General features: G+C 42.4%; 1 protein-coding gene across 3 annotated transcripts in view; it reads right to left on the bottom strand.

Moving 5' to 3' along the window:
* Nucleotides 1-27121, bottom strand: part of LOC110583999 (myocardial zonula adherens protein) — an 86133-nt gene that overhangs the window by 12659 nt on the left and 46353 nt on the right. Inside the window, exon 11 of one of the 3 annotated variants that reach the window (XM_021694026.1) lies at nt 8323-8406. The exons of 1 other annotated variant lie outside the window; for it this stretch is intronic. In XM_021694026.1, the coding sequence (XP_021549701.1) occupies nt 8323-8406 (84 nt within the window). Of the gene's footprint in view, nt 1-8322; nt 8407-21318; nt 22146-27121 lie in introns of those variants that run through there. One more of the 3 variants, XM_021694027.1, reaches the window with a different exon arrangement.

Genomic DNA, 27121 nt, shown 5'->3' with positions numbered 1-27121 from the left:
GCCCCACATTTGACTCCATGCTCAGCGCAGAGTCTGCTTAAGACTCTTTCTCCCTCTGCCCCTCCCCTGCCATACTCTCTCTAAAATAAATCTTTTTAAAAAATCATTTGATCAGAATAAAATGAAGAAAGCAAAGATTGGAAATAATAAATGGAGCTTCCTGGAACTACGGGACAATTTCTAATGCCTAACATAGGGATACTGGAATCATAGAAGGAAAGGATAAAGAAACTAGAGCAGGAAAAATAGTCAAAGAAATAATGGCTAAACATTTCTCAAATTTCGTGAAAGACAAATTTGCAAACCCCAAGAATCTCAGCAAACCCCAAACAGAATAAATTCAAAGAGAAATCTACCTTGGCACATCCCAGTCAAACTACTAAAAAACAAAGAAAAAAATCTTGAAAGCAATCTTGTTACGTATATAGAGGGGAATAATTTGAATTACCACAGATGTCTCATCAAGAACCATAGAAGTCAGAAGACAGCACTAAGAGAAAGAAACTCATCCCTGAACGCTCTATGATTCAATAATGAAGGTGAAAGAAAGAGCTCACTTTCAGATCAAGAAAAACTAAGTGAATTTGTCCCCATGGTGCTACACTACACAAAATGCTACATAAAAGGTCTTCAGGCTGAAAAGAGATGGTATCAGAGAGAAACTGAGATTTTCAGGAATGAATGAAGAACATCAGAAATAGATACTGTATGAGTAAATATTAAAGACTGCATTTTCTCTTAATTTCTCTAAAGTACATATGACTAAAGCAAAAATTATAATGTATTGTGGGTTTATAATGCATGCAAATATGATACCTATAGTAACTATGACAGCAGGGGGAGGGGTAAATGGACCTATATCATTGCAAGATTTCTACATTTTACACAAAGTAGTACAATATTACCTTTAAGTGGACTAGGAACAGTTAATAATGTTGTGATACCCAGAGCAATGGCTAATATATTAGAGAAAAGAGACACAGCAAAATGCCAATAGATATATTAAAATGGGATTCTAAAAAATAATCCAAAAGAATACAAGAAAGGGGGAACAAACAAATAAGCAAAACAAACCAGAGGGAGTAAACAGAAAACAAATAATGACAGACCTAAATCCAGTCATATCAATTATTAAATGTCAATGGACTATACACTCCAATAAAAGAGACTATCAGAATATATTTTAAAAAACAAGACTTAACTATGTATGGTCTATAAGAGATGCACATTAAATACAGAGAGGGTCGGGGGGCTCCTGGGTGGCTCAGTTGGTTAAGCGACTGCCTTCGGCTCAGGTCATGATCCTGGAGTCTCGGGATCAAGTCCCACATCGGGCTCCCTGCTCAGTCTGCTGCTCCCTCTGACCCTCCTCCCTCTCATGCTCTGTCGCAAATAAATAAAATCTTAAAAAAAAAATTAAAAAAAAGAAAAGAGAGCGGGAAAAGATACACAATACAAACAGTAAACTTAAGAGGGCAGGAACAGCTATATTAATGCCAGATAAGAGAGACTTCAAGACGGAATATGAACAAGGCAGTGACCAACATTTCATAATAATGAAAAGGTCAATTCATCACCAGGACATAACAATCAAAAATGTATATGTATCTAATAACGGAGCTTCAAAATATATGAAGTAAAAAAAACAAAGAGGGGGTGCCTGGGTGGCTCAGTTGGTTAAGCGACTGCCTTCAGCTCAGGTCATGATCCTGGAATCCTGGGATCGAGTCCCACATCGGGCTCCCGGCTCGGCGGGGAGCCTGCTTCTCCCTCTGGCCCTCTCCCCTCTCATGCTGTTTCTCTCTCTTTCTCTCAAATAAATAAATAAATAAAATCTTAAAAAAAAAACAAAAAACAAAGAAATAGATGGTCTAAAACCATAATAATGGATTTTAACACCCCTGTCAGCAATTGATACAATTACACAAAAATCAGGAAGAACATAAATCAGATAAACAATACTACCAACCACCTAAATCTGATATTTATAGAACACAAAAACAGCAGCATGCCTCTTTTTTACACTAAGAGAAACCATGTGCTGAGCCATAAAACAAGTCTTGATAAATTTAAAAGAATTAAAACCATACAAAATATGTTCTCTGACCATAACAATTAAATTAGAAATCAAAAACAATATGATGCCTAAGAAAACCTCAAATATTTGGAGGTTAAACAATACACTTCTGAATAATCCATAAGTCAAAGAAGAATCTCAAAGGAAATTAGAAAATATTTCGAATTGGATGATGATGAAAATACAACCTATCATAGCTTGAGGGGTGCTGCTGAAACAGTGTTCAGGGGCATTTATAGCTGCTGATAGTAACAAAGAACAGAGCTCTAAAATCAATGGCCTAATGTCCACCTCAAGGAGCTAGAAAAAGAAGAGCAAAGTAATACCAAAATAATTAGAAGGAAGGGAATAATATCAGAGCAAAACTCAATACAATAGAAAACAGACGAGAGAATATCAACAAAGCCAAAAACTATTCTAATTTTTTAAAACATCAACAAAATTGATAACCCCCCAGCTAGCCTGATCAAAGAAAGGGGGGTACAAATAATAGGGATCAAAGAGAAGCTAAAAGGAAACAACTGGATATCTATGTGGAAAAAAATATATTCCTTACTTCACACTGTTTGACAAAAACTAGCTCCACGTGGATTACAGATCTCAATTAAAAAGCAAAAACTAAAATGTTTAGGGAAAACCCTAGGAGAAAATCTCTATGATTTTTTGTAGTAGGCAAAGATTTCTTAGCACACAAAAAGCATAAACCATAAAAGAAAAAGTTGATAAACTGAACTTTATCAAAAATAAAAACCAAAAACCATGTCTTCAAGAAAATGAAAAAGACGGGCACCTGGCTGGTTCAGTTAGCATGTGCCTCTTGATCTTGGGGTCATGAGTTCGAGCCCCACGTTGGGGGTAGAGTTTACTTAATTAAAAAAAAAAAAAAAAGCAAGTCATGAAATGGGAGAAGATATTCACAATACATGTATCTGACAACTGATACCCAGAATATAAAAAGAACTCTTACAACTCGATAATAAGAAAACTAAAAACAAAAGAGTACAAAAGAGCCCATACTCTAGGATTTCATTTACCAGAGAATGCAAACAAGTCCATAGTGACAAAAAGTGATAAAGTGACCCCTCCCACTGGAAAAAAAAACAAAAACATCACTGGCTGCCTGGAGTGGAACAGAGAAAGGGAAACAGGGAGTCTTCGGGAAGTGGTGGAACTGTTCTGTATCTAGATTGTGGTGGTGGTTTCACAGGTACATACAACCGTCAAAAGTCACCGAACTAGACACTATTTTTTTTTAGCTATAATCAACAGATCACATTATAGTAGTTTCAGGTGTACAAAATGATGATTTGCTATTTATATATACTGTGAAATGACCACCATAATACATCTAGTTCCCATCTATCACTATACACTTTACACGGATGAGGTTTATGTAATTGAATACACAAGGTTGACAAGAAAAAAAAAGGTGAGAGCCTGAATATGGGCAGTAGGAGACAAGTTAGAAGAGGGACAGATTAAGAAATAGTTAAAACCGAAAAGTGCCAGGACTCAGTCCAGGAAGACAGAGACTCTGCACTCCGTCCCACAGACTGTACCTAAAGCGAACCCACAAAGAGCAGCCTCACTACTGCCTGGCTTTGTGCTCCCTACAAGGTTGTTTGCTTCTGGGACTGAGCCTCCAGTTCCACGGTTCTCCTGCTTTCAAACACCGCCCCCTTGTGTTCAGATGTGAAATGCAGCTCAGGAGGCTGCATGCCTTCCAGGAACCAAGGACCTGGTGCTGCACCTCTTGGCATTTTTTGGAAATTACGTCACAAATGTACGGCAGCCACCTCCTCCCCCAACTCTCTCGGGCCCAGGGGAGGGAGCGGCTGGAGCTGTAGCACATGCACTAAACAAGAATGTACATCCAATAAAATGCGGACATGGAGCCCCGGTGCCTGGAGCTGCCGCCCCGCTAGTACTCTGGAAAATTAATAATAGTCCCAGGAATGCGCAATGGACACGCTGAGAGGTTTACGTACCATACAACACACATTACGTGCAGGATGAACGAAACCGGGACATGAGACTCCTTTCCTCTGACCTTTGAATTTTGCTGTAAGTTCAGAATTTTCAGCAGAGAAAAAAGGAATGGAATCAGTTCAGAGTTTCAGAAAGCTGATCTACTTTACGGAGGTATATACTTATGATTTTATTTCAGTAACAGTTTCTATATCGGAAATAGGGAATGGGATATTCCTTCTTCAGGAGGCAGGCAAATATAAATTGTTGGGAGAAAAAGAAAAAAGAATGAGCATATTTTTGTATCAGGAAGATTTTGCATTGCTTGATGAAAATGCAGTCTGATGGGGCCAGGCTTGAGCAAACTTCTAGGGATCTGGTGGGGCTGGGGGCTCAAAATCTGACGAGTAAGCATCAGTAAGTACCAATGATGGATTCAGAGACCAAAATGTTCCACATTTTCTATTTTAAAAAGGAAGGTGGGGAGGAGAAGGAAGAGGAAGAAATGTGTATCAGTGACAATGAAAGGAGACCCTGGGGCCCAGACAATTGGAAAAACAGTAAACACATATGGCATTTACAGTGAGCCATGTACTTTTCGAATCACTTAATATTAACTAATCCTCGTAACAACTCTATGGGGGAAGACACCATTTTAGAGAAGACTCTCTTGAACAGATGAGCAAACAGAGGCCCAGAGCAGTTAAGTAACTTGCTCAAGATCCCATAACTAGTACGTGGCAGAGCTGAGAATTCAGGCAGCCTATCTCCAGAGTCCGCAAGTAGGCCCTTAATAAAAGGTAGCTACTTTATTAATAAGATGGAATATAAGAGATTACCGGATATGTCTATCAAAACTTCGCAAGGATATTTGAAATACCACTTTTGGCATCATTCTGGTTTAAAGCAGGCGATGGAAAGCTGTGGTATAAAAAGGACTGGTGTTAGAACAGGCCAAGAGCATAGAAATTCTAAGTGGCCAACAGAACCCTGTATTGTAAAGTGATATAATTAAATTTGGAAAATGTCAGTGTGACTTCATAATCTCAAAAAGACACATATTGCCCCCAATTCTGTCATGATTAAAATCGGCCTAACAGTAGACACAGTGCTTTAGCCATGACCAGTTCCCATGTCCAGGTAGTTTTCAACATAGTTCACCACTAAAATGAACCAGGCCTCCTTGGAGACAAGCCAATACCATATCTTGAAACCGGACAAAAACGAGGATGGCAAGAATGAACCCAGAAGCATCAGGAACCCTGCGATAGAGGCAGAGAAGCTGATGGAAGAGAACTCTCCCCAGCTGAGTCGTGACAATTTGGGCATCAAAAAAAGGAGGAGGAGAAGGAAATTATTATTACAGAAACAAGGTGGTCTGAGAGATACCTTATGTTCAACAGTGTCTCTCAAAGGGAAAGTTAATAGAGAGTGTACACAAAGATAGTTTTAAGAGAAAAAAGGGTGACCATAATAAGCTATGTCACAATTTATATTGATTTTTAAAACTAGAAAGCATTAAAAAAAACAAACTAGAAAGCATTAATATATAAGGTGATGTAGTTTCTTTTATAGAGTATTAATTATATGTTTGTTTATAAAATTTGTGTCGAGTAAGAATTACAAAATGAATTATAAGTCAGGCCATCCCAGGACATTAGGGCCCACGGAAGGACTGCTTGGCATTGGTAATCCTACGAGAACCAGTGGGAGGAGGGGCAGAGACCCACTGCCATTAGCAGGTACATACAGTTAACAAGGAACCAACAGTCCGCAGTGTGTTTGTACCGTAATAAACTAGGCAAGCAGCCTGAAGAGGAAAACCAAGTACTCAAACTCAACCTCTCATCTCCTAGGAGATGAAATCTATCTACCTGGCCCAATAAAGTAGGGTAAAATATTAATAAGGAATACATAGTTCTTAATAGTTCTGAAAACTAGGTCAGTGTATCACGATGATAAGGGGTCCTGACTTTGAATCACCTTGAAGCCACCTCATCCTGAGTGTACCCCCGTCCCCCCGAGAATCAGCAGCCTCTGATCTTAGCTACTCAGAAAAGTTATTCTGTCTCCTTTGGATCTGAAAGATCCCTGCACCTGTCTGGAAAGTGTTACAATGATGTTAACTCTAAGAACACACTGAAATTAGTAAAAGAGCCCTGGGAAGATATAAAAAATAAGAACAGAAACAACAAAGAAATAAACTCTAACCACCTGACTGTGGCTGGCTCTGAGGGCCGGCCACAGCCGCCCGCATCCCCCAGGAGCAGGCCTCAACCAATGGCAGGAGGGAGTCAGTGGACCAAGGCCCAGCTCTCTGACCTTTAGGTAAGGACAACTCAAGAGGCCAGTGCGTAGCGTCTCCTGGAGACCCCCCGGTGGGAGTGAGCTGCGGCTGCCCACGATGGCAGCCTCCTCAGCAAGGCACCATCCTCTCCCTGACTCATCCCCCCACCCTCCTCTACTGGGGCTTCCTGGGATCGTCCACCAAATCTACTATGTGGACTAATATCCACATCTCAGGGTCTGGGCAAGAGGGGCTTAAGAACTCGAGCATTAAAGCCCCCACGTGTGTAATGCTGTTCTCTACGCACAGGATCCCCTTGTGCTTTCATAATCTACTAGCAGGAGAGCTGGCTTGAGGGGCACAGAGTGTGGGGGGGGCGCTGGTGGGCACTGCCTCTCCTGTCAGCATCTTCTTCCCCTCTCTGGACCCACGGGCTCCCACCAGGACACTCGCTTCAGATCTCACTGGGGAAGAAGGTGTGATTCCTCCCACAGGGAGCTGTGATTTGGGAGGAAGTTCTTAGAAACGTCCCATCGTAAGGCTGGAGCTGCACATAGGGACTGCGGAGAGGAAGGCAGGAGGGGGACAGGGCAAGTGCCCATTTACTCGGCTGTCCCCACACGGAGACTCTTGAGCTTGAATCTACCCCCAGGTCCCTGTGGGCCATGACTTTTATAGGCAGCTCCCCAAACAGAGTACCTGAAAACACAGTTCGTCCTTCCCACAAACACAGTGGTTAAGAGCCCAGGCTTTGAATTCAGGCTTACCCATTTCTACTGTCACCTTGGGCAGGCTCCTTCATGCCCCTGAACCTCAGTCTGCCCATCTATAAAATGGGAGAAAGACAATCTAATTCCTAGGGCATTAACTTAAGAGGTTAAGAAACATGCCAGGCACGTTCTCTGCACTCTCACTGCCCGGTCACACACATGTAGGCGAGCTACCATCCTCGTTCTGTAATTCTAAGAAAGCTCCCCAGCATCACTCAGCTAATAAGAGGCAGATCTAGGGTTCAAACTTGGGCAAGTCTGATTCCGCTCTTAGCCTCCACATTACACAAAGCATGTGGAAAGCAGTTAACAGCGCCCAGCGACACCAGGTGCTTCACCAATGTCGTCTCTGTCCTGTCTCCGTCCTTCATCATTGTCTCCTGGGCTGTCTCCCTCGGGGGAAGAACTATGTTGAGGGCCACAGACAAGGAGAGATTCATGAGGCTCAAAAGGAAGAGGCTCAATGCCAAGCTCTTAATAAAGAGCCTTCAGAGCGAATAGATTTTGGCTTCTCCTTCCATTAATACCTAAGCTCTTAAGGTTCTTCCAACTCCATAATTTCCTTTTCTGGAACCTACACCAAATCTTCAAAATGACTTTCAAAAAAGCCAGTAAGTCAGGAAGACTAAATATCTTCAAAGTTTCAGGTGAAATTAAGTCACCTCTAAACCTGTTGACTCAGTGTCAGAGCAGTGGATTCGGAACCCATCTCTCAGCTTTGGCTCCAGCGTTAACCAAGCTGGGTGATCGTGAGCAAAACCACCTGCCTTCTCCGGGCCTCCTCTTATTTTTTTTTTCTGGGCCTCCTTTTGAAACATTTGTCAATATAAAGTAATGATCCTTGTCTTGCCTTTCTTAAAGTTGCTGAGAGAACCATGTGAGGAATGTCCATGAAAATACCTCACAAGTTATAAAGCCCTACATACATGTGGGAAATTATCAGTGTTATTTAACAGCTTATCAGACTTGCTAGGAAAATTCTTGAACAAGAAAAATGAGAGCCAAAAAGCAGAGGTGGGCAGCAGTCTGGGATGAGGAGAGTCAGTTGGTAAAGAAAAACTAGCTGTCAGAATCTCATTTTCAGTGTTGGCAGTTAACCTTCAATCAATTTTATAAGGCCAGGAAATAGCCATATTTTTAATTAAGTGTCTGTGGTAGGCTCAGCAACATAAAATTTAATGATAGAGAAGACACCAGCTTAAAGAAACACAGCTTCTTACCTCTCCTTCTAAGAACGAGATCTTTTCTAAAAGCTGCAATATTAAGAGCTGTTTCTGCTGCACCTTTTTCTTTAATGATTCAATCTAGAAAGAAACAAATTAAAAATTGTTAATAAAAACAATAAAGAATTGTAGAAGTACAAGTTAATCAACTGGAAGAGACGCCTTTGGTTTTCATCTAAATAGAACCCTCACTTTGGTTCTCTGTGTCTCATGGAACAGTGTTTAACATGAGTTGCTCCCCGGAATAGAGGGTTCTGCAGCCACATGATTTTGGAGTCACATCTCATTAGGTTTGTTTGACACACTGATTTTGCTGTGTAACCCTTATTAACATCCCATATATGTGCCAGAGAACATGCTTTGGGAGATGCAGATGCAACTCTACATAAAATAATTATTCAGCTTAAATTTGTGAGGCAGCCCACATTTCAAACATTCAGCGCTGTTATTCCTGCTAGTAGATTCATATTTGTTCAACCAGGTGTCAAAAGTTTTGGTCTGGGAAAAGGGTCACTGTCACTAAAAGTGAAAATGGAATTGAGAGGATCCAGGACTCACGTGGCCTGGGATAAAGAGACTTGAGCTGGGTGTTCACCTTTGTTTTTACAACATGGTCTATCTTCAGCTACTCTAACTCTGCTTTTCATTCATCTCATGTTCCACAGACCAACCATAGATGCCCTAAAAGCAGGAACCAGGGTGCTCTATTCCAGGCTATGTTGTAGACGATAGACAATTGTGGGAACAGTATGAGGGTTCAGTCAATAACTGGTGATTTTGAAGAACACGCTAATTTTCCAACAATCTGGTATATTCAATTTGTGCATTTGCAAAATCTTTTTGAAAAATCCTTCTCAGTGCAAAATGACACATAATCCCCCTTTAGAAGTGAATCTGGAAGGAGCTAGGATAAGAAAAAAGTACAACTGCATTGCCCTTTGACCCAGCAATCCCATTCCTAGAAATAGATCCCCAAAGGCACATTGGCTAAAATATAAAATGACTTGGACAAAGGATTTTTGGTTTTTAGAAGACACAAAGGAAACAGAACTCCATCAGTCAATAAGTGGCTAGTTAAATAAACCACGGTTCATCATGACAATGGACAGCTATGAAGATCTTTAGAACAGATATGGTGTATTGTAAGGAATATACAGTATGAAAGCTTTAGCGTAAAACAGATGAGGCCATCTGAATGCATATATATTTGCAAAAAGAAATTCTGCAAAGATAAAAGAAACCTTAATTATTAAGAAATACTTGCCAACAGGGAAAGAAGGAAATTAGAGGAGGCAGAATAAAAGATTTTTTGATAATACCTTCTTACCTACATTTAATTTTGAAAGCACATTTTACAGATTAAAAAAATAAAACTAAACCAAAAAGAAAAAAAAGCGAATCTGAAAACTTGAAAACAAATCGAAATAAAGGAACTTAACTGTATATCCAGTTGGTGAAAAGAACTCAAGTGTTGTTTGAACAAGCTAATTTGATTGTTTTTAGTGGATTGTATTCTAAAAATAAACAACTGCAAAGAAATCTCGTATTCACTAGGAAAACTGTTGGTAATAATATTGGTATTGTTGTTTTGAAACTATTTGAGATTTTGCAGTATAATAATGATTGGAACCAAGGTTTTAGTGTAAGAGAAAGAAATACAATGTGAAATCAAAGAAATAAAGTTTTGTTAAATTTGAAATGAAAATATCGGTATGAACTCATAATTAATATTTTATTTTCATTTGTTAAGTATGCTTTTCCTAACTCTGTCCACTGAGGAAACTTAGATATAATAACAACAATAAGCACATAACATATCCAGATTGTGGCATCTAAATACCAACCCTCACCAACAAAACACAGGTCATCTTGGAGGAACAACTCATTTCAAGGTGTAAAAATATGCTAGGGGAACCCAAGACACCTTGTGATGCCTGAAAACAAATACTTGAAGGGTCTCCCTTGGGCCAAGGATTGGGACAATGTTAGCATCAAAAAGAATAATGAATGTAATTGAGTCAAACACATGGAATAAATATGTTTTTAAAACCTTGAGTATGTTACGATTCTTCAAAAACTGAAACCAACAGCAACACCATTGGGAGTGACTAGGGAACCAATTCCTTACTTAGAAACTTGGCAACTTAGAGGCAGAATAAAGCATGTAGCCTGCCTTTCTTGTACAAACTGCATTTTGAGATTACTAAGAAGTCCTAGTTAATGAGGGAAAGAGTTTTATTTTTCAGAAGAATGCCAGTGAATAAATGGGGAAAGAATGATGGATTTAGAAAATCACCATTGTGCGGGGCGCCTGGGTGGCTCAGTTGGTTAAGCAACTGCCTTCGGCTCAGGTCATGATCCTGGAGTCCCGGGATCGAGTCCCGCATCGGGCTCCCTGCTCGGCAAGGAGTCTGCTTCTCCCTCTGACTCTCCTCCCTCTCAGGCTCTCTGTCTCTCATTCTCTCTCTCTCTCAAATAAATAAATAAAATCTTTAAAAAAATAAAAATAAAAATAAAAATAAATAAATAAATTAAAAAAAAAAAAAGAAAATCACCATTGTGCAATCCCTAGGAAATAACTGGCTCATTATATTAGAAGAATTAACAGATGAATGAGTCAGGGGCACAGCTAAGGAGGAACTTTACAACTGTGTTTTGGGGTGACCCCATCTGAATCCGTGATTGGCCTCAGCATCACCCAAGGCAATCAGACATGACGCGCCGCTGAAGACAGAGTAAATCGCACAGCCCCAGGAAGTATTCTTGCTTCCACCCGCAAGGAAGGTAAAACTGAATCTCACCAAGCTGCTACAGCTAATAAACAAAAAGTCAAATCCCGAATGTGGGAACGTTTATAGGACAACTGACTCAGTTCCTGCAATGTCACTGGGTGCAGAAACCTCGGCAGGGGAGGAGGGTACGCAGGGAGAAGCATGTTCTAGATTAAAAGACTCTAGAAACATAACCACCAAACAAACGGCGTCTCTGTATACTGACAAAGCTTCAGTAAAAAAGCCATTTTAAAGACATTTCAGAAAATTTTAGGACCGATGGGTATTACATGATACCAAGGAATTATCATTAATTTTGTTCAGTGTTACAATGGCATTATGAGTATATAAGAAAAAGTCCATATGTTTTTGAGATGGATAGTGAAGTGTATAGGAAACATAAGCAGGATGTCTGGGACTTGCCTTAAAATTACAAAACTACACGAGGGGGAAAAAGAGGAAAAGAAGGGGCAAATAGAGCCAAGTTCTGCTGTTGAATCTGGTCATGAGTCTAGGGGGCTTCATCGATTAGTGTCTCTGTCCTGAGTGCATCTGACATTTTCGTGATAAAATATTTTAAATTCCGCCCAGTGCCAAAAAATATAATCCTCCCACATAAAAAGCCATACAAAACAATATAGTAAGAAACATTTAAGAAAAACTGTCCGATGTTGATAATAATTAAAGAAATTATAATTAAAAACAGTAACAAGTTACCCTTTAATAACGATTAACTGTACCCAAAACTACCGGCTGCAGAAATCAGTGTTGAAAGAGCTGGGAGAGGCAGCCTCTCTCGTGTGTTGCAGGTGCCATTGTAAATTAGAATGACCCTTTGGGCAATTTAGTAATAAATATTAAGAGCCATAAAGCTGTTCATACCCTTTGACCCACTAATCCCACTCCTGGGAATTTATCCTAAGGATATAATTCAGACATAGGAAAAAAAGCTATATATACAAAGATGTTCTTGCTCCTATTATTTATAATAGAAACTGGAAATAACCTTAATGTCTAGCAGTAAAGCACTGGGTAGTACATTATGGAATAGCAATTTGATGGAATATATGACACAGATACTACAAACAAATATACTGCAAAATGTAAAAATGTTTGCAAAAAGCCTCAGGGATAAAAATAAAAAACAAAGCTTACAATGATCAAAGGTAAAAGCTGGAAGTTAGATAAACGAAATTGTACTGAGGTTAGAGTAGGATTATGGGCAAAAGGAAAGTTTCTTTTTCTTTAAATTTCCTTCGATATTTGTAGGAATAGTTTTCAAAAATCATCCTTACAGTGTTCCTCTTTCATTCCTTCCTACAGTATTAAGATTTTTTTAAAAAACTGACTTGAATTCTTTAAATGAGAGGCAAGATGGGTACTGAAATTAGCTACAGGGTTCCAGAGAGGTCTATGTAAATTTCATCAACTAACATAAAAAGGGACTTCGAATACACTTGCTTCACTCTCTCTGAAGTAATCGGAATGGTTGGTGAGTCCAGGGAAGCGAGAGATGTGGTAGAAGGACACCCTAATGAAGAGTTCACGGGAAGATACGGAGGATTTTCATTTAAAAAAGGAGTAGATACAAGGCAGAGATGTCACCTGGAGGATGCAGAGAGAGAGGGGAAATCTGGGAGTTCTAAGAGGACAGAGGGCTGATGCTGGAGCAAACAGGCCCCATCTTCTGGGGTGACAGAATGGCTCTGGGAAGGATTTGGGGGTGCTGAAGCTTCTGCCGACAAGTCTCACCTTTCAGCAACTGAAGCTTCAAGAAGCGCTTGTGCTCTTGCACTAAGTGAATGCTGTGCCCGCGCATTTGCTTTCATCCTTGAGCGTTCCTTACGGAAGCATCTTCAACAGGGGTTGACTTGTTCAGATTAGAGAAAAAAGGACACCAAGGATGGCAGGCAGTGCATGCCTTGGCCCTCCTGCCCTACAAGGGGTGCCAACTTGGAATCCCAACTCAGGGGACTGCCCCTGGAGCACAACCCACCTGTCCTCCTATGAGACACCCATCATGAGGCACAATCTCTAAATCCCACATTTGAGTGGTAAGTGGTGTTATTTCTGACTGCTAACTTCAAAGTGCCTTCAAATATTGTCTCCTATAGAGCCCAGCACAGGATAAACACTCAAAATCTAGCTACTACTATGTTATTACTGGTATTCCCCCCCCCCCCCACCAGACTGTGAGCTTCTTGAGAGTAAAGACCTTGGTCATCTTTCTACTCTAACGAATGAATGAATCATGACTCCATCCATCCATCTCTCAACAATCTATCCCTTAGACTCCAGGGGCAAAATTGTCTAGAACAGACTCTTGGAGGGCCTGATGAACCAGCGTGGATGTCGTCCCAAAAGCACCCCCAAAATCAGGGGCCACTCCAAAATCCAGGGTATGATGCAGCTGGCATGCAACCTTTGCTCTTTTCCATACATTAAAGTTTGTAAATTTGACCTTGAAGAGCTTTGTTTCTTCATGAAGATGCATTTAGGTCTAGCTGTCACCAGGTGGTGGTAAATGACCCAAGCGCCCAGGCTCAAATCAGGGCATTAAGAAATGAGAAATTAGAAACGCTTATTTTCCAGACCTCATCCATTTTACTTAACAGGAACATAATCTTGTCACAACAGTTAAATTTCAACATCAAATAGTGGACCCCCTTACAGAACAAAGGAAGAAACCCGTCTTGGTAAAATCTGGAACCTCTTAACTAATATTAATAGAATTTTTTTCTTAGTTTTGTCTCGATAAGCATGTTTCTTTGTAATTCAACTGAATATGTGAATTGTAGCCTAATGCTCATGCAGGATGCTAGATCTCTTAAGGCTACAGCCAGTTTGGTATTTACAGTGGTATGGGGTGGGGGCGTGGAGGTGTATCCTAAAGTTAATGGCTTTTCTTCATATTAACCACCATGGAGTTAGCTCCCTAGGTGATTTGAGCTAAGCAGTCCCTCTGAGGCCACGGCCACACAATGGAATCACCTAGGGGGAGCTTTTACAAAATACTGACTTCTAGGCCTACCCCCCCCAGAGATCCTGAATATATCACTCTCCTCCTTTTTAAAAACCCTCCCAAGCTTCTGACATTTAAACTCCCTAGCATGGACATGAGGCCCTCCTCCTATGGTCCCACTATCTCCCCACTGTCATTTCAGGCCTGTCCTGTCCCAGATGAACCCTACATTTAAACCACTCTATCCTCTCAGCACTCCACAGACATATAGTGGTTCTTCATGTCTCCCTTTTCTGTTCTACCTCAGCCCTTTGAACAAACCCCCGTTAAGGCCCCTGACCACCCCGACCTTCCTTTGTTCACATCTTTCTCTTGCACTAGACAGACAGCACATCCACAGGGGCACGTATCTACTCTATCAATGATCTTATATAAAAGAACTGTTCTCTTAGAAGATGTAATCGCCCTTGTCAATCCACACATTTTTATAACCTACTTTTGGGGGGAAAATGCTATAGTGACAGGACTCCTGATTTCTTTCGAAAAGAGCTTGTATGTCAACCAGAACAAAGTGAAACTCTACCAAATTTTAAGAAGGGCCTCTTATGGATTTGAAGCAACCCTAGAAGTTGCAAGGCTTCTCAGCTTCCTGAAACTTCTTTCCCGTTAGTGACAGACATATAGGTCACAGGTCATTTCAGGTCACTGTCAGAAGAAGATACAGCTCTACGATTAGAATTATGTGAATGGTACCCGATTGTGTGAAACTCACAAAACATAACTCACAATTGAGGTTGAGGATGTGAACAGAAAGTAATGAAAGTAAGAAATGCAGCTCACCTAAGTATTAATACTAGACGGCACTTGATAGGTTTTTTTTTTAAGAAACTGTGCTTTAGGGTGTCGTGTGTTACCAGCTGGCAAATGATAATATGCATGTCTCTGGAAAATGCCTTGCATAAAACTGTAAACACACCGAAATGGAGCACAATACTAGAAAGTATGTTAAAAACGGATGATCACGTCGAATCACATTAAAATCTGGCAAGGTAAAGGGAATTAGATTTTTTCGATGCAGACTAAGTCTATGATATAATTGTTTATTTTCTTTGAAATTTGTTTAATTTTGTTTTCATTCAAAGTTTAGAAATAACCAATTAAGGCCCACAGGCACATTTATTCAGAATCAGGGTATGAGGGCTGTGTGTGTGTGTGTGTATGTGTGTGTGCGCACATGCGTGTGTTTAGTGAAACTTGACCACACGTTAATAAAGCTCCCAACCTCTATCACCAACACTTCTGACCTGCTACTCTTGCCCACAGATGCTCATTTCAAAAGGCTTTCTGCTTTAAACCGCGTTTATGAAGAAATAATTCATTTTTCCACTGAAAAATGTATCAAAGATGAATAACTGCCAATTAAAACTTCTAATCAAAAATGAGATAACCAGGGTTATGAATTCTAGGTAAAAGTAAAGCAATAGGATTCTTTATTATGAGTCCTTGTTGACTTCTCAGGGGAAATTTATGCTGTTAGAGTATGTGAAAAGCTCACAAGAAAAACTGAAGATTCCCATTATTGTTTTCAGCCCCCGTAGAGGACCAGTGAATCCGTGAAATGACCAGAGCGGGCATAGAACAGGACAGCCAAGAACTTTCTAGAACTCACTCAGGCATGTAGTCACCTTCTCCTTTTGCCTCCTCTTGTCCTGACAGGGCCTTTTTTGCCACCCAAACTCTTGTTTCCCTCTGTGATCTAGAAAATAATTGTCCTCATTTCCCTTAACAAAATCAGCATCATGCTCCATCTTCACATACCCCACCACGAGAAATGAGAATAATGGATACTCTCCACTCTTCCTCTGAAAAGGTTTTTCATGTTTGCGACAGCCACTCTTAATTCTATCTCAGAAGTCTTGTAACACTGTAATTTCATAGTTATTGTATTTTTAAAGTGCATTCTCCTTGATAAAGACCACCGCAGTAAGAATTTAAAAAATAATAAAGTTACCCTCTTTTCCTAAAAAATAATAAAGCACAGGGAGATATGACAAGATCAGAATCTGCCCTGCACTAATGCAACATAAAAGAACAGTTTAAAAAGGCAAGGAAAATGGTACATTATCTCATTCTGGGGGCAGTGAAGGGAATGAATTAAGGCCACAACAAAACGAAACTGAAAAATTGCTAAATGAAGCTCTGAGTGGGGAAAATGAAAAATCAATGAAGGAACGGAGGGGAAAAGGTACATTTTTCATCTTCATGATGCTTGATTGGGTTTGTAGAAATTCATTTTCAATTAATGTGTCTTGTGGCATTCCGCCAGGCTAGATATGAACAGGGCACATATTTTAATCAATTTTTTTCTATTAAGTTTGAAGTAATATATAATAATAGAACGACACCATTCAAAAGGATCAGTTGAAACTGGCTTCTGAGGTAAAATAATCTAATTTGGTTTGATTTCTATCTTCTATTAAAGATAACCCAACTTCTCTTTAAGGAGAGGAACGGCGCCTGCTTCTCCTGGGTGCCTAACACGACGGGGCCTATAAACATCAGGGAAGGATGAACAAACTGGCTTTCTGATCTGAGGGGGAATAACATACCACTGGGAAGGAAGATAGAGGGGTGTCCTGGGGATAGGGCTGTTGCTGGGTTTGCTCATTATCCTCAGAAACAACCCTAGGAGCGGTCATCCCCACAGAGGAGGAAACGGAGCTTCCTAGAGTTTCAGCATCCGTCATTCCCTCAGCGATCACCTAGGATCACCTCTGCGTCAGGCCCAGTGTTAGGCGCTGGGCGCACAGCAGGCAGCCAGGAAGACCTGATCTCCACCTTCACGGACCACACGGCCCACTGAGGAAGGCGGGCAGTAAGCAGAGAAACACCCCAGAAAGTGCGATAAAGGGAGAGGCACAGAGATGGTTTGTACCCCCGGAGGCAGGATGCACCTGCCGACTGCCGATGGGGTGAGGGAAGGAAGGGGTCAGACCTGGGCGCTGAAGAGGGTGACCGGCTCATCCCAGCTTGCCCAGGGCTGCCCAGGCTTTAGCACTGGGATCTCATGTGCCGGGAGCTTTCTCCATCACAGGCAAACCAGGACAGCTGGTCACCTGAGAGCTGGATGCCGGCAGGGCTGAGATCTAAATCTACATCTCCCTGATGTCGAGGCCCCAGCTCTTTCTCTCGCCACACTGATGTTCAGAGGTGTGCTTCCACCCTCCCCGTGGTGACGGCCTATCACTGCAATGGGGCCGGGAACTAGGCAAGGCTGAGAGGAATGTTGGCTGGGAACTTCCTTTACAGAGCATCTGCGGCGGCCCGAAGTCTTGAGGCTGTTCTTTTTCCCTCTGACTTTAGAGGAGGAAAGTGGAAGGTAGAAGCGGGGAAGAGGGCACTCGATGTGTCCCTAGCCCCATGCTTTCCTTGATAGCTGTAGTATCAGGGACAAAAGACCCTCCACGGAACAGGAACGTCCAGGGAGAGAACGGTTTCAGACGAACGTAAGATGAGGCACATGACAGCCCGAGCTCCACAGGTAGGACAGAGCTGGTGCCTAAACAGTGGTGGTTTTTAAAATGTTCCTAAGTTCAAGTGTCCTGGAGTGTGGCCCCTCACCCGCACTGGCCAGGCTTCTCCTGGGAGCCTCCAAGCTGCCCTTCTGGCTTCTCTCCCCTATTCACCTAGCTCCCTCCTGCCCGAGGCATCACTCTGGGGTCAGATCTGACCAGGCAAAGGGCCCCACTGGGGAATCTGGAGGAGGGTAACACCAGACATTGTCTCAGCTTGGTGCCGAGGGGGTGCGAACCCACAACTGGTCTCCACCTCATTTCCAGGCTCTCCATTCTCTCTCCCCACTTGGATCCAGTCAAACTAGACTGGTAGCTCTCCGAACTCACCCTAAACTTTCTGGTCTCCATGTCTTTGGTTTCTGTTGGCTTGTTGTTGTTATTCTGTATGTTGTCTGGCATGTCCTTTTCCACCCATTCAATCCCTGCCTAGAAAAATCCAACCCAACCTGCAAGACGTGATCTATATATCACCTCCTCCCCAAGGCCTCTGCACCCACACCAGCATTAGTCAACACTTAGGGACTCTGCGCCAAGCCCCTAGCCTGTGTTACATCAGTCAAGCCTTAAAACAGCCTCTGAAGCAGGTATGGTTTAGGATCGTCCTCATTTGGTTGATAAGGAAACTGAATGTTGGAGAACAAGTAACTTGCTCAAGATATAAAGCCTAGTAGTCAAGAGAGGAGCAGATGCAAAGCCAGATTCAATTTACTCAAAGCCTATGAACTTAATCAATCACTCCTGTCCCCACCGGCTTCTCTGTCCCCAGCACGCAGTTCATACCCCTGCTTGATACCTGTCATAGTTGGCCTTGAGTTCTAACAAGTTTTAGTATCAACCAGAAAGTCCTTTGAGGGCAAGAACTCATGTCCATGTTTGCATTTGGTTCATGAAAGGCGCTTATTAAATGTGTTTTGATGGACCCATCAGGGCAGGAGAACAGGAGTATTTACAGACAGCAGCACAAGGGAAGCGACTCCAGCTTGATAAAGGGGCCATGCAAAACTCAGTGGGGCAAGGATGGAATATTCGGTAAACGCTGTTAGAGAAACAAGCTTTTCATGAGAAAAAAAAGAAAACCCACAAAATGAAAAATGCAGCCCTATTCACACTATAAACACAAAAATAAATTCCACATGGATTATTCTTTATTTGTTCAGCAAATATTTATTGCGCTCCTACTATATGCCAGTGACTGTTCCAGATGTTAGGAGCATAGCCAAGAGCAAAACAGAGAAAAGCCACTGCCCTCGTGGAGCTTACATTCTAGTGGGGGCAAACAGACAACAAATAAGTATGCAAAACAGAGAAGTGTAGTATATACTAGGATGTAAGTGCTATGGAGAAAAAGAGTGAGAGAAGATAAAGGGTATGAGTGTGGTGGGGGTTGTAACTAAAGCCATAAAGATGAAAAACAAAACTCTGAAGCTATCACAAAAATATCCTGATGGCAAACAAACAAGACACACAACACAGTACCAAAGGATTGACAAGTTTATACCAAAATGTAAAACACACGTGCATTATACAAGATACCATAAACAAACAAACAGTGGCTGGGAGAAGGTAACAGCATACAAACACTTTGTGATAAATGATCAGTATCGGTAGTACCCAGAGTTCTGACAAATCAGCAGAAGTGAGAGCCACACGGGAAAGTGAACAAAAGAGAAGAGCGGCCAATTCACGAAGGCGGAAGCCTGCATGGTCAACACGCTAATGAAAAGATGCTCAGCGGCACCCATAGCGATGAGCAGTAATCGGGCTGGAGCAAATCAGAGTCAAAGAGCTACTATTTCACAACTGGCTAAAATTATAGTCCAGCGGCGCCAAGAGGTGGTGAGGATGTGGGGAAACCCACCCTCCCAGTGGGTGGAACTGGGCACACCCCCCGGAGACCAACTGGGCAGTATCTAGCAGAGGGGAGACTGTGCAACCCAAGGCCCCAGCAGCTTCTCCTCCAGCCACGTTCCCTAACTACAGAAGCAAAGAGACTGTTTGGCATTGTTTGCAAAGGAATACAAATTTGGAAACAAGCTAAATATCTATCAATAGGACACATGATGATACATTAATACAGTGAAATATTAGAGATCCATTAAAATAAATAATGTAGCTCTTTGAAACATCAAAAACAAAAACAAAATTGGGGAAAAGAGTAAGTTGAATACTATATACAATAATATCTACTTACTTACATGTTATAAAGATGGACATACATTTTTAAACACGTACATTAGGCTAAATACTGATAATAGATACATATGTATGTAGTAAAAGCATCAAAACATGGCCTGGATGAAGACCAAAAGGTTTCTGAAGAGGGAGAGAGTGGAGAAGAAGGAAAAAGATCAGAGGAATAGAAAGAACCTCTTCTTGCTACTGTTTTCTTTTACTTGGAAAAAATCTGAAATATGCCAAAATGTTAACATTTTGTCACTTCTAGAGGAGAGTACCTGGGTCTTTGTTTTTACCATTCTCTGTAATCTTCCATATTAAAATTTTTTTTCCAATGAAAAAATACACAAAATAAGAAGCAAAGAATGAACACTGGCTTTGGAGCCAAAGATCTTGTGGCCCCAGCACCATCATCATTTGCTGAGAGACTGCCAGCTACTTATTTAAGACGCTAAGCTTCAGTTTCCTGTGCCAAAAAAAAAATTGTATAAATCATATGCCCCATAAGAGGATGAATGTGGGAATGTTGGGTCTAGACGCATGGCCGAGAAGCATGAGAAACATTCAGTAGCTGATAGTTACTTGGAACATGAGTGGAGTCTCACAAACTCTATGGGTAGAACGTGGGCACGCAGGTCTCTGAGAAATATTTTACAGCCAACTACAAACAATCTCAACGAAGAAGAAAGTGAATTCAGTGACATTTACAAAGAAAAGACCTGCTCCCTCAAAAGGACAGTCTGTATCCTGAATATATTAATCAGCAGGTATCATAAAATAAACCTTCAATATTTCCATAACGTATGGGGGAAAAAAAGGTTTGCACACACAGTGAGCTTTCTGATCCCTTCTAAAAACCTCACATTTTAGTGAATAATATGTTGAACGTGAGAATTTGAAACTGTAACATTTTTATTTACCGTATATAAATTCTGCCTCAAACTTCTGAGTAACGCCTCCTTTGGGTGGGGATGTGAGAGGCCAAGGGACAAAATGAAGCCTTAAGAATCCAAAGCTTCCTTCGCCGTCCACTGCCTACTTGCTAACGTGGGGTAGAAGCATTTGAATGAAAGACCGAAGACAAATACTGACAGGCAACCATTTACCCGCCCACTCTGCCATGGAGAAGTGGGACTGGAGAACCACCCAACACCTAAGTGACACCCCGCCCCTTAATGCAGCCACTCCATCAGCCCAGTCTACTAGCTTATTAGGCTAACCAACCCACTGATTATTACTGCTACTGGGGCTACTACCAATACTAGTCTTCAGTAACACTGTTAAGTTTGGGTGACCTACCAGCCCCTGTGGCTTGTCTCAAGAAGATCTCTATAAAAATAAAGCAGGCGGGGCGCCTGGGTGGCTCAGTCATTAAGTGTCTGCCTTCGGCTCAGGTCATGATCCCAGGGTCCTGGGATCGAGCCCTGCATCGGGCTCCCTGCTCTGCGGGAAGCCTGCTTCTCCCTCTCCCCTCCCCCTGCTTGTGTTCCCTCTCTCACTCTGTCTCTCTCTGTCAAATAAATAAATAAAATCTTTAAAAATAAAAAGAATAAAGCAGGCATGGAGTGTATTTCACTTCAATATATTTCGATCAAATATATTTCTCTTTTCCTCAGACAGACTTCTCCTTTCCATGAAGTTAGCTGAACTGCCAATTCGGACAGAATGCCCATGGAGATAAAAAGCAAACCGAACCCTGCTTCAACAAAGAGAATGCTATGTTGACTAGTGCTTTTGATCTCCATTCCGAGAGGACATCCTCAGGGCCACCTCCCACATGCAAATATAACCAAACTACACGGACACTTGACGGCTTGCGCATTATGTGGGGTGTGATCTGGTGGGAAGCACTTCCTTCCTGGAGCACTCAAGTTCTTCAAGCCCGAGTCCCAGCCTTAGCAGGTGTCCTTGGCAGCTTTCCAGAAGTGCAGCTTCCTTTTCCAAGATCTTAGAACCAGCCTCCACCTGCTTTCCTGAATTATTTTTTAGTATTATTTTTCATCGCAGCTCTTTGTTCGATGTCTAGGAACCCAAGTTTCTAAAAATATCCTTTGAGTTCTCTTGACTCTGCAGCGTGAGGCTGGACAAGGCGAGGTGACAGTGTGTGGTATTTTCACAAATGAGAGCCCTACGTGGTCAAATTCTCCTTTCCACACCATGTCCTTCCTGTTTTGTTCATCGGCTCATCACAGAGGGACATGCCCCCTCTTCCCAGCGGAGTACGAGTATTCTTCTAATCACGAACAATAAAAGCAATTGCTTCCAACCCAGGCTACCATTTTATCATCTTCCAAAGAACCAGAGACTAAATCTGGAGAAGAGCTCGTGTGACATGATCTGGAAACAGGTGAATTGAGTGGATTAGGGCTGTGGGCTCAGTGCTATGGCTCCGTTTCCCTACCCCCAGTTGGCTAAATTATCAGTGACGGAAGGGACTCTCAATCACCAAACACAGGGCATTTGGCAGAAGTGTACTTTTGTGTACCTTTCAGCACACCACACAGTAGTTTTAAAATGACTTGAGTGCTAACAAACAGCTGATCCATTTAAAATGGGAGATTCTTGGGATGGAGAAAATGTAAAAATGTTTTAATTGCCTTGTGTGTAAATAAGAATTCTACTCAAGGGACTGGTGGCTGAGATGGAACACAGCACGGAGCATAGAAGAGAAGAGAGAGTCATACCCAAAGATTCCATCTGGCTCATAAGACTCCCGAAGGAGAGAAGGGCAGCTCTGTGTATCTGTCAAGAAAGCAACTCAGCTACTTTTGCTTTTGGTTCATTTAACTTGACTTTGGGTATACACAGCAGGAACCCAGCCACCCGTAATAATAATAATAATAGCAGCTTGTGTTATTGGGTATTTCCTATGTTCCGATGAATAGAAGTATTTTATGTACATCCTCTCATTTAACTCTTACCAAAAAGGTGCACCAGGCCAGTATGGCATTAAGAGTGAGCTGTCAAAGCACCCTCTCCCAATGGGGCTGGCAAGAAATGCAAGATCCCCTGACCAGACCAGATGGTCACACGTTGGGACCAGCTCTCCCACGTCCGTGCTCATGGTCCTTGCTCATTGGTCCCCCTGGTTCTTTTCCCTGGAGCCGTTCTCACTCCAGTCCAAGTTCCCACCTCAGGGACAGCAGCTTGTGAGGGAGGCTGGCTGAACATATGAACACATGGAAACCCCACGTGGAGACCCAAGCCAGCTAGAACTTCAGAGCACGGTTCTGCATCCTGGCTGCATCCTGGAATCTTGTGCAGCTTAAAAAAAAACAAAACAAAAAGCCAAAACCGCTGCCCTGCCCAGCGCCTCCCTCACACTGCCATCTGCCAGGTCTGGCATGTTTTAGAGCTCCCCAAGTGATTCTGCCGCGCAGCCTGCGAGGAGAAGCACTATTCCGAAAATCAGTTCCTTCCACCTTTGCACTCATTAAACATCTAAATCACAGAGGGGGACAAGCGGGAGCGGAACGGCTTCCTGCAAAAGAAAAGTCTAAAGCCAGAACAGTCTCTGATGCCACTGAAAGGACACGCGGCGAGCCACACCCTGCCGGAAGAACCACTTCGCCCACTGAGACCGCGATGCGAAGCGAGAAGGAGATGGCAAACCAAAAGGATTCCTACGGTTGAAGAGGGAGAAGGAGCTCCCTATGAAATTACTACGTAGTCAGCTGAATAATAGCACTGCCTATTGGCAAAAATGTAAGATTCCCCCGCTTTTCGAGGGCAAATAAGAATTTGTTTTTGCCTCCAGGTAATTTCCCCCTTGGCAGGAAAGCTGCTTTCGCTGGCAGGGGACAGGCCGGGGTTAAGAGCCGCGAAGAGGCGTGAATGAGCGTCCAGGGGGCTCCGCTCCGGCGTCAGGCTCCGCCCAGCCTTTGGCACCTCCCCCATCTCCGGGTTCCGCGAAAGGCAAGCTGATTATGCAGCCGGACTCAAGACAAAGGAACCCCAATCCCAAAAAGACTTTTCAACAGAAGAAAGAAGTCCATGCGCAAGAATGACTCTGGAAGGCAGGTCACCCCAGACGGTAAGATCTAGGAGAGCAGGACCACATCTGCTCCAGGCACAGAGAAAGTGCTGGTGCTTACCTGGTGAACCCACAGACCAGTGAATTTCCCCACAAGGGCTATTTTCAGTCCTTCTATATTTTCTGGCAAACCCTTAAAAGTCTAAAAGGGTCATATATGGGCTCATTTCGTTTTTATTTTTTTTTGTCAGAGCCACAACCAGTTAGAATTAGTGATGGGAGGGAGGTAACCAATCCCTGACATCCACCACAAAAGGAGATGTAATTTGCTAGAAAGATCTAGCTGGGTGCGGGTATCTGGTCCCACATGTCACACAAGACACTGCATCGAGCTTCACCCCATAAGACATATACCAATGCTTCATCCAGAAGGGCCCATCCTGCCCATCCCACACGCACAAGGCCTCACTGACATACGCCATCCCACACGGTGAAAACCACGTCTATCCAGCCAAAGACTGCAAAACCGAGGCCGGTTGGTCCTTAGTCATTATATTATTATTGTTGTTGTTATTAAAAAATTATCTTACTAAAGGTGAAGGAAATACATGGCTTAACATTCAAGGATTTCAAGAATCTCAGAACACCATTTTCAATTTTGAGCTGAAAAAAGCAGCCCATTGTTTCAGTAAACTAAGTCTCTTCATAGACATTATGGCTAAAATGACGCCAGGAGTGGGTGCAGACTGGACCCCCACCCTCGGGAAAGGTGAAGCCAACACACGGACAAGCTTTCCGGCTTCATGTGAGGGAAGCAAAACTGTCCCTAACATCTGCTACACATAAAGTCTGCCTCTGTTTCTAGGTCAAGTTTGTCTCAGTATCTGGATAGCTGGAGTTCACAGATAAAAATAAACTACTAAAGTCAGAGGTTATGAATTTGCTAATCGTGCTGCTTATGCAAAGTAATGATAATGCTGAGATCACATGGCCTAATAAACAGTAAAGCATTCTTTATAGAAAGAGCTTCTAGCTCAAGCCCTGGATCATAAGGAATGCACCTGTGAGGAAGGGCTAAATACCTTCCCAGGGCAGCCAATATTAGAAATGTTTTCTTTTTTATTTTTTTAAAGATTTTATTTATTTATTTGACAGAGAGAGACACAGCAAGAGAGGGAACACAAGCAGAGGGAGTGGGAGAGGGAGAAGCAGGCTTTCGGCCGAGCAGGGAGCCTGATGCAGGGCTCGATCCCAGGACCCTGGGATCATGACCTGAGCCAAAGGCAGACGCTTAACAACTGAGCCACCCAGGCGCCCCGAGAAATGTTTTCTTTATGTGAAATGAAAAGCTGAAATTTGCTTCTTTGCAAGTTCCACCCAGGGCTTCTGGCCTGGCCTTGCATTATAATACTAAACAAGAACACATTCTGAGATGTGAATTCAGCTCTCAGGCCTCTCCTTGGCCATCTCTCCCCCAAGTCCTTCAGCCACTCCCTGAATCACTAGAGTTCTCAACTCCTTTCCAACCTGACTCTGCTCCGCTAAATGTGCTCATCTGTCGAGTCCCTTTGCCATGTTTCTAACTTAAAAAAAAAAAAAAAATTATTCACATCAAGGGCTGCAGCAATTGAGATTTTAAACCATCCTTTAGTGGTGTAAGTTAACACGATATGCAGGGCAAACACACTAATTCTTACTACCCGATTTAGGTAGTGGCTTAAATTTAGAATAAAAAGTCTCTCTTCTTTCCAGTCCCCAGGCACTGTTGAAACCCAGCTGGCCCCTAGGTGGTGCTCACTCTGATGACGCCATCCTAAATTTCAGCCTGCAATTTCATTCTGATGCCTGTGTCTTCTAGACCACATCATCTGGACTTAGAGAAGCTTATTTGGGAGATATTAAGTCACAGGTAGAAAAGCAAGGCCCATGGACAGTGATCTTTATACCCTTCCCTATTTTCATATATCAATTTTCCCCTGCTCCCTTCAAATTGGTATGTCCGTTATATTCCACAAGTTAGAAAACAGAAGAATCCTAAACCACTTGAAAGTGTCTTTTGGAGAAGGATCTCTGATCGGGGTACCAATCTTAAACCCTGACAGATAATAACCGAAACAGAAGCCCACCGGTAGGAGGCTTTGTTCCCTGGTTCTCTTAGATAAAATCTAAGAACGATGCACACCACCTCCCTGTGGCGAGTTGGAAGAAATGCAGTGCTCCACAGTCAAAGAGCCTCATGGGGAAACAGGGACACCCTTGCCCCAGACTTCCTGTGTGTGAAATTCAGAAGCAGAAAAGCTATGATCTGACAGCCATAGTTCCCCGAGATACTAACTTAAGTGTGATGAAGCAATGCTTTTCCTGGGGAAACATGCTCCTGACACCTAGCTAGTGTTGATACCTGGGCAGGATCTACCCATCACGGTCGTGCCTGCCTGGGTGTGCAGTCGGAGTGCAGAGGGGCTCCTCGTTCTTCTATTCTGCTCCCTGAAACTCGCAGATGAGGCAACATAAGACTCACAGGAGTCAACACACTAGGACTGCATTTCTTGTTTAGGCAACAGATTTCACCTAATATATATGTTTATCTGACAAGAGAAAAAAAAGTATCCCTCCCCAACCTCACAATCCCCTGACCTTAACCTCACTCCACTAATATCGCCAACATTTTAGAGATTCATAGACATACTTTTAATCTTCCCTTTGACTGTTAACGTGTGTGATTTATTAGTAGACATGCTTTTAATTTCAATAATTCATTAATAGGTAACTTCTCAGAGTAGTGCTTAATATAAGGAAAATGTTTTTTTCTCAGTTTTTCCACTGCCAACCAAATGTTTAATTAAATTAAAGCCCTTTCGATGCCAGATAGAGAATTAGACCGTAGGGAATTTATAACCCTGTTAGGACTAACTGTTCCTTTTTTTCTATCCGATTTATTAATAGTGAGAAAGATACAATAATATGTGATCTGCTGTACCACAGCTTGGGCTTTCTTCTACCGATCTCCACGAGAAAGAGAGACAGATTAGAGTAACACGGTTAAAAGATTTTTTTTTCCTCTGGCAGAAATATAAATGTTCAACTTACCTATTGTTTCCATTTAGAAAAACAGACAAGTAAGCTATGTCCAGCATACAGTAAACATATAACTTGGTCTGACATCCCACAGACAGACGGAGAGAGAAGGGATGGAGAAGAGAATGAGGGAAGAAGGAAGAGGAGGAGGGGGGAGACAGGGAGCAGGGGGAAAAAAGACACCTGTCCACCGAGGAAGAAAAGATGGAGTGACCCCTGGGAGACAGACAGCCAGGTGCAAGGAAGTGCAGAGACCTGAGCT

Source organism: Neomonachus schauinslandi, chromosome 9, assembly GCF_002201575.2.
Source record: "Neomonachus schauinslandi chromosome 9, ASM220157v2, whole genome shotgun sequence".
NCBI lineage: Eukaryota > Metazoa > Chordata > Mammalia > Carnivora > Phocidae > Neomonachus > Neomonachus schauinslandi.
Note: the sequence above shows the minus strand (reverse complement) of the source record. Positions and strands in the feature narration are given on the sequence as shown.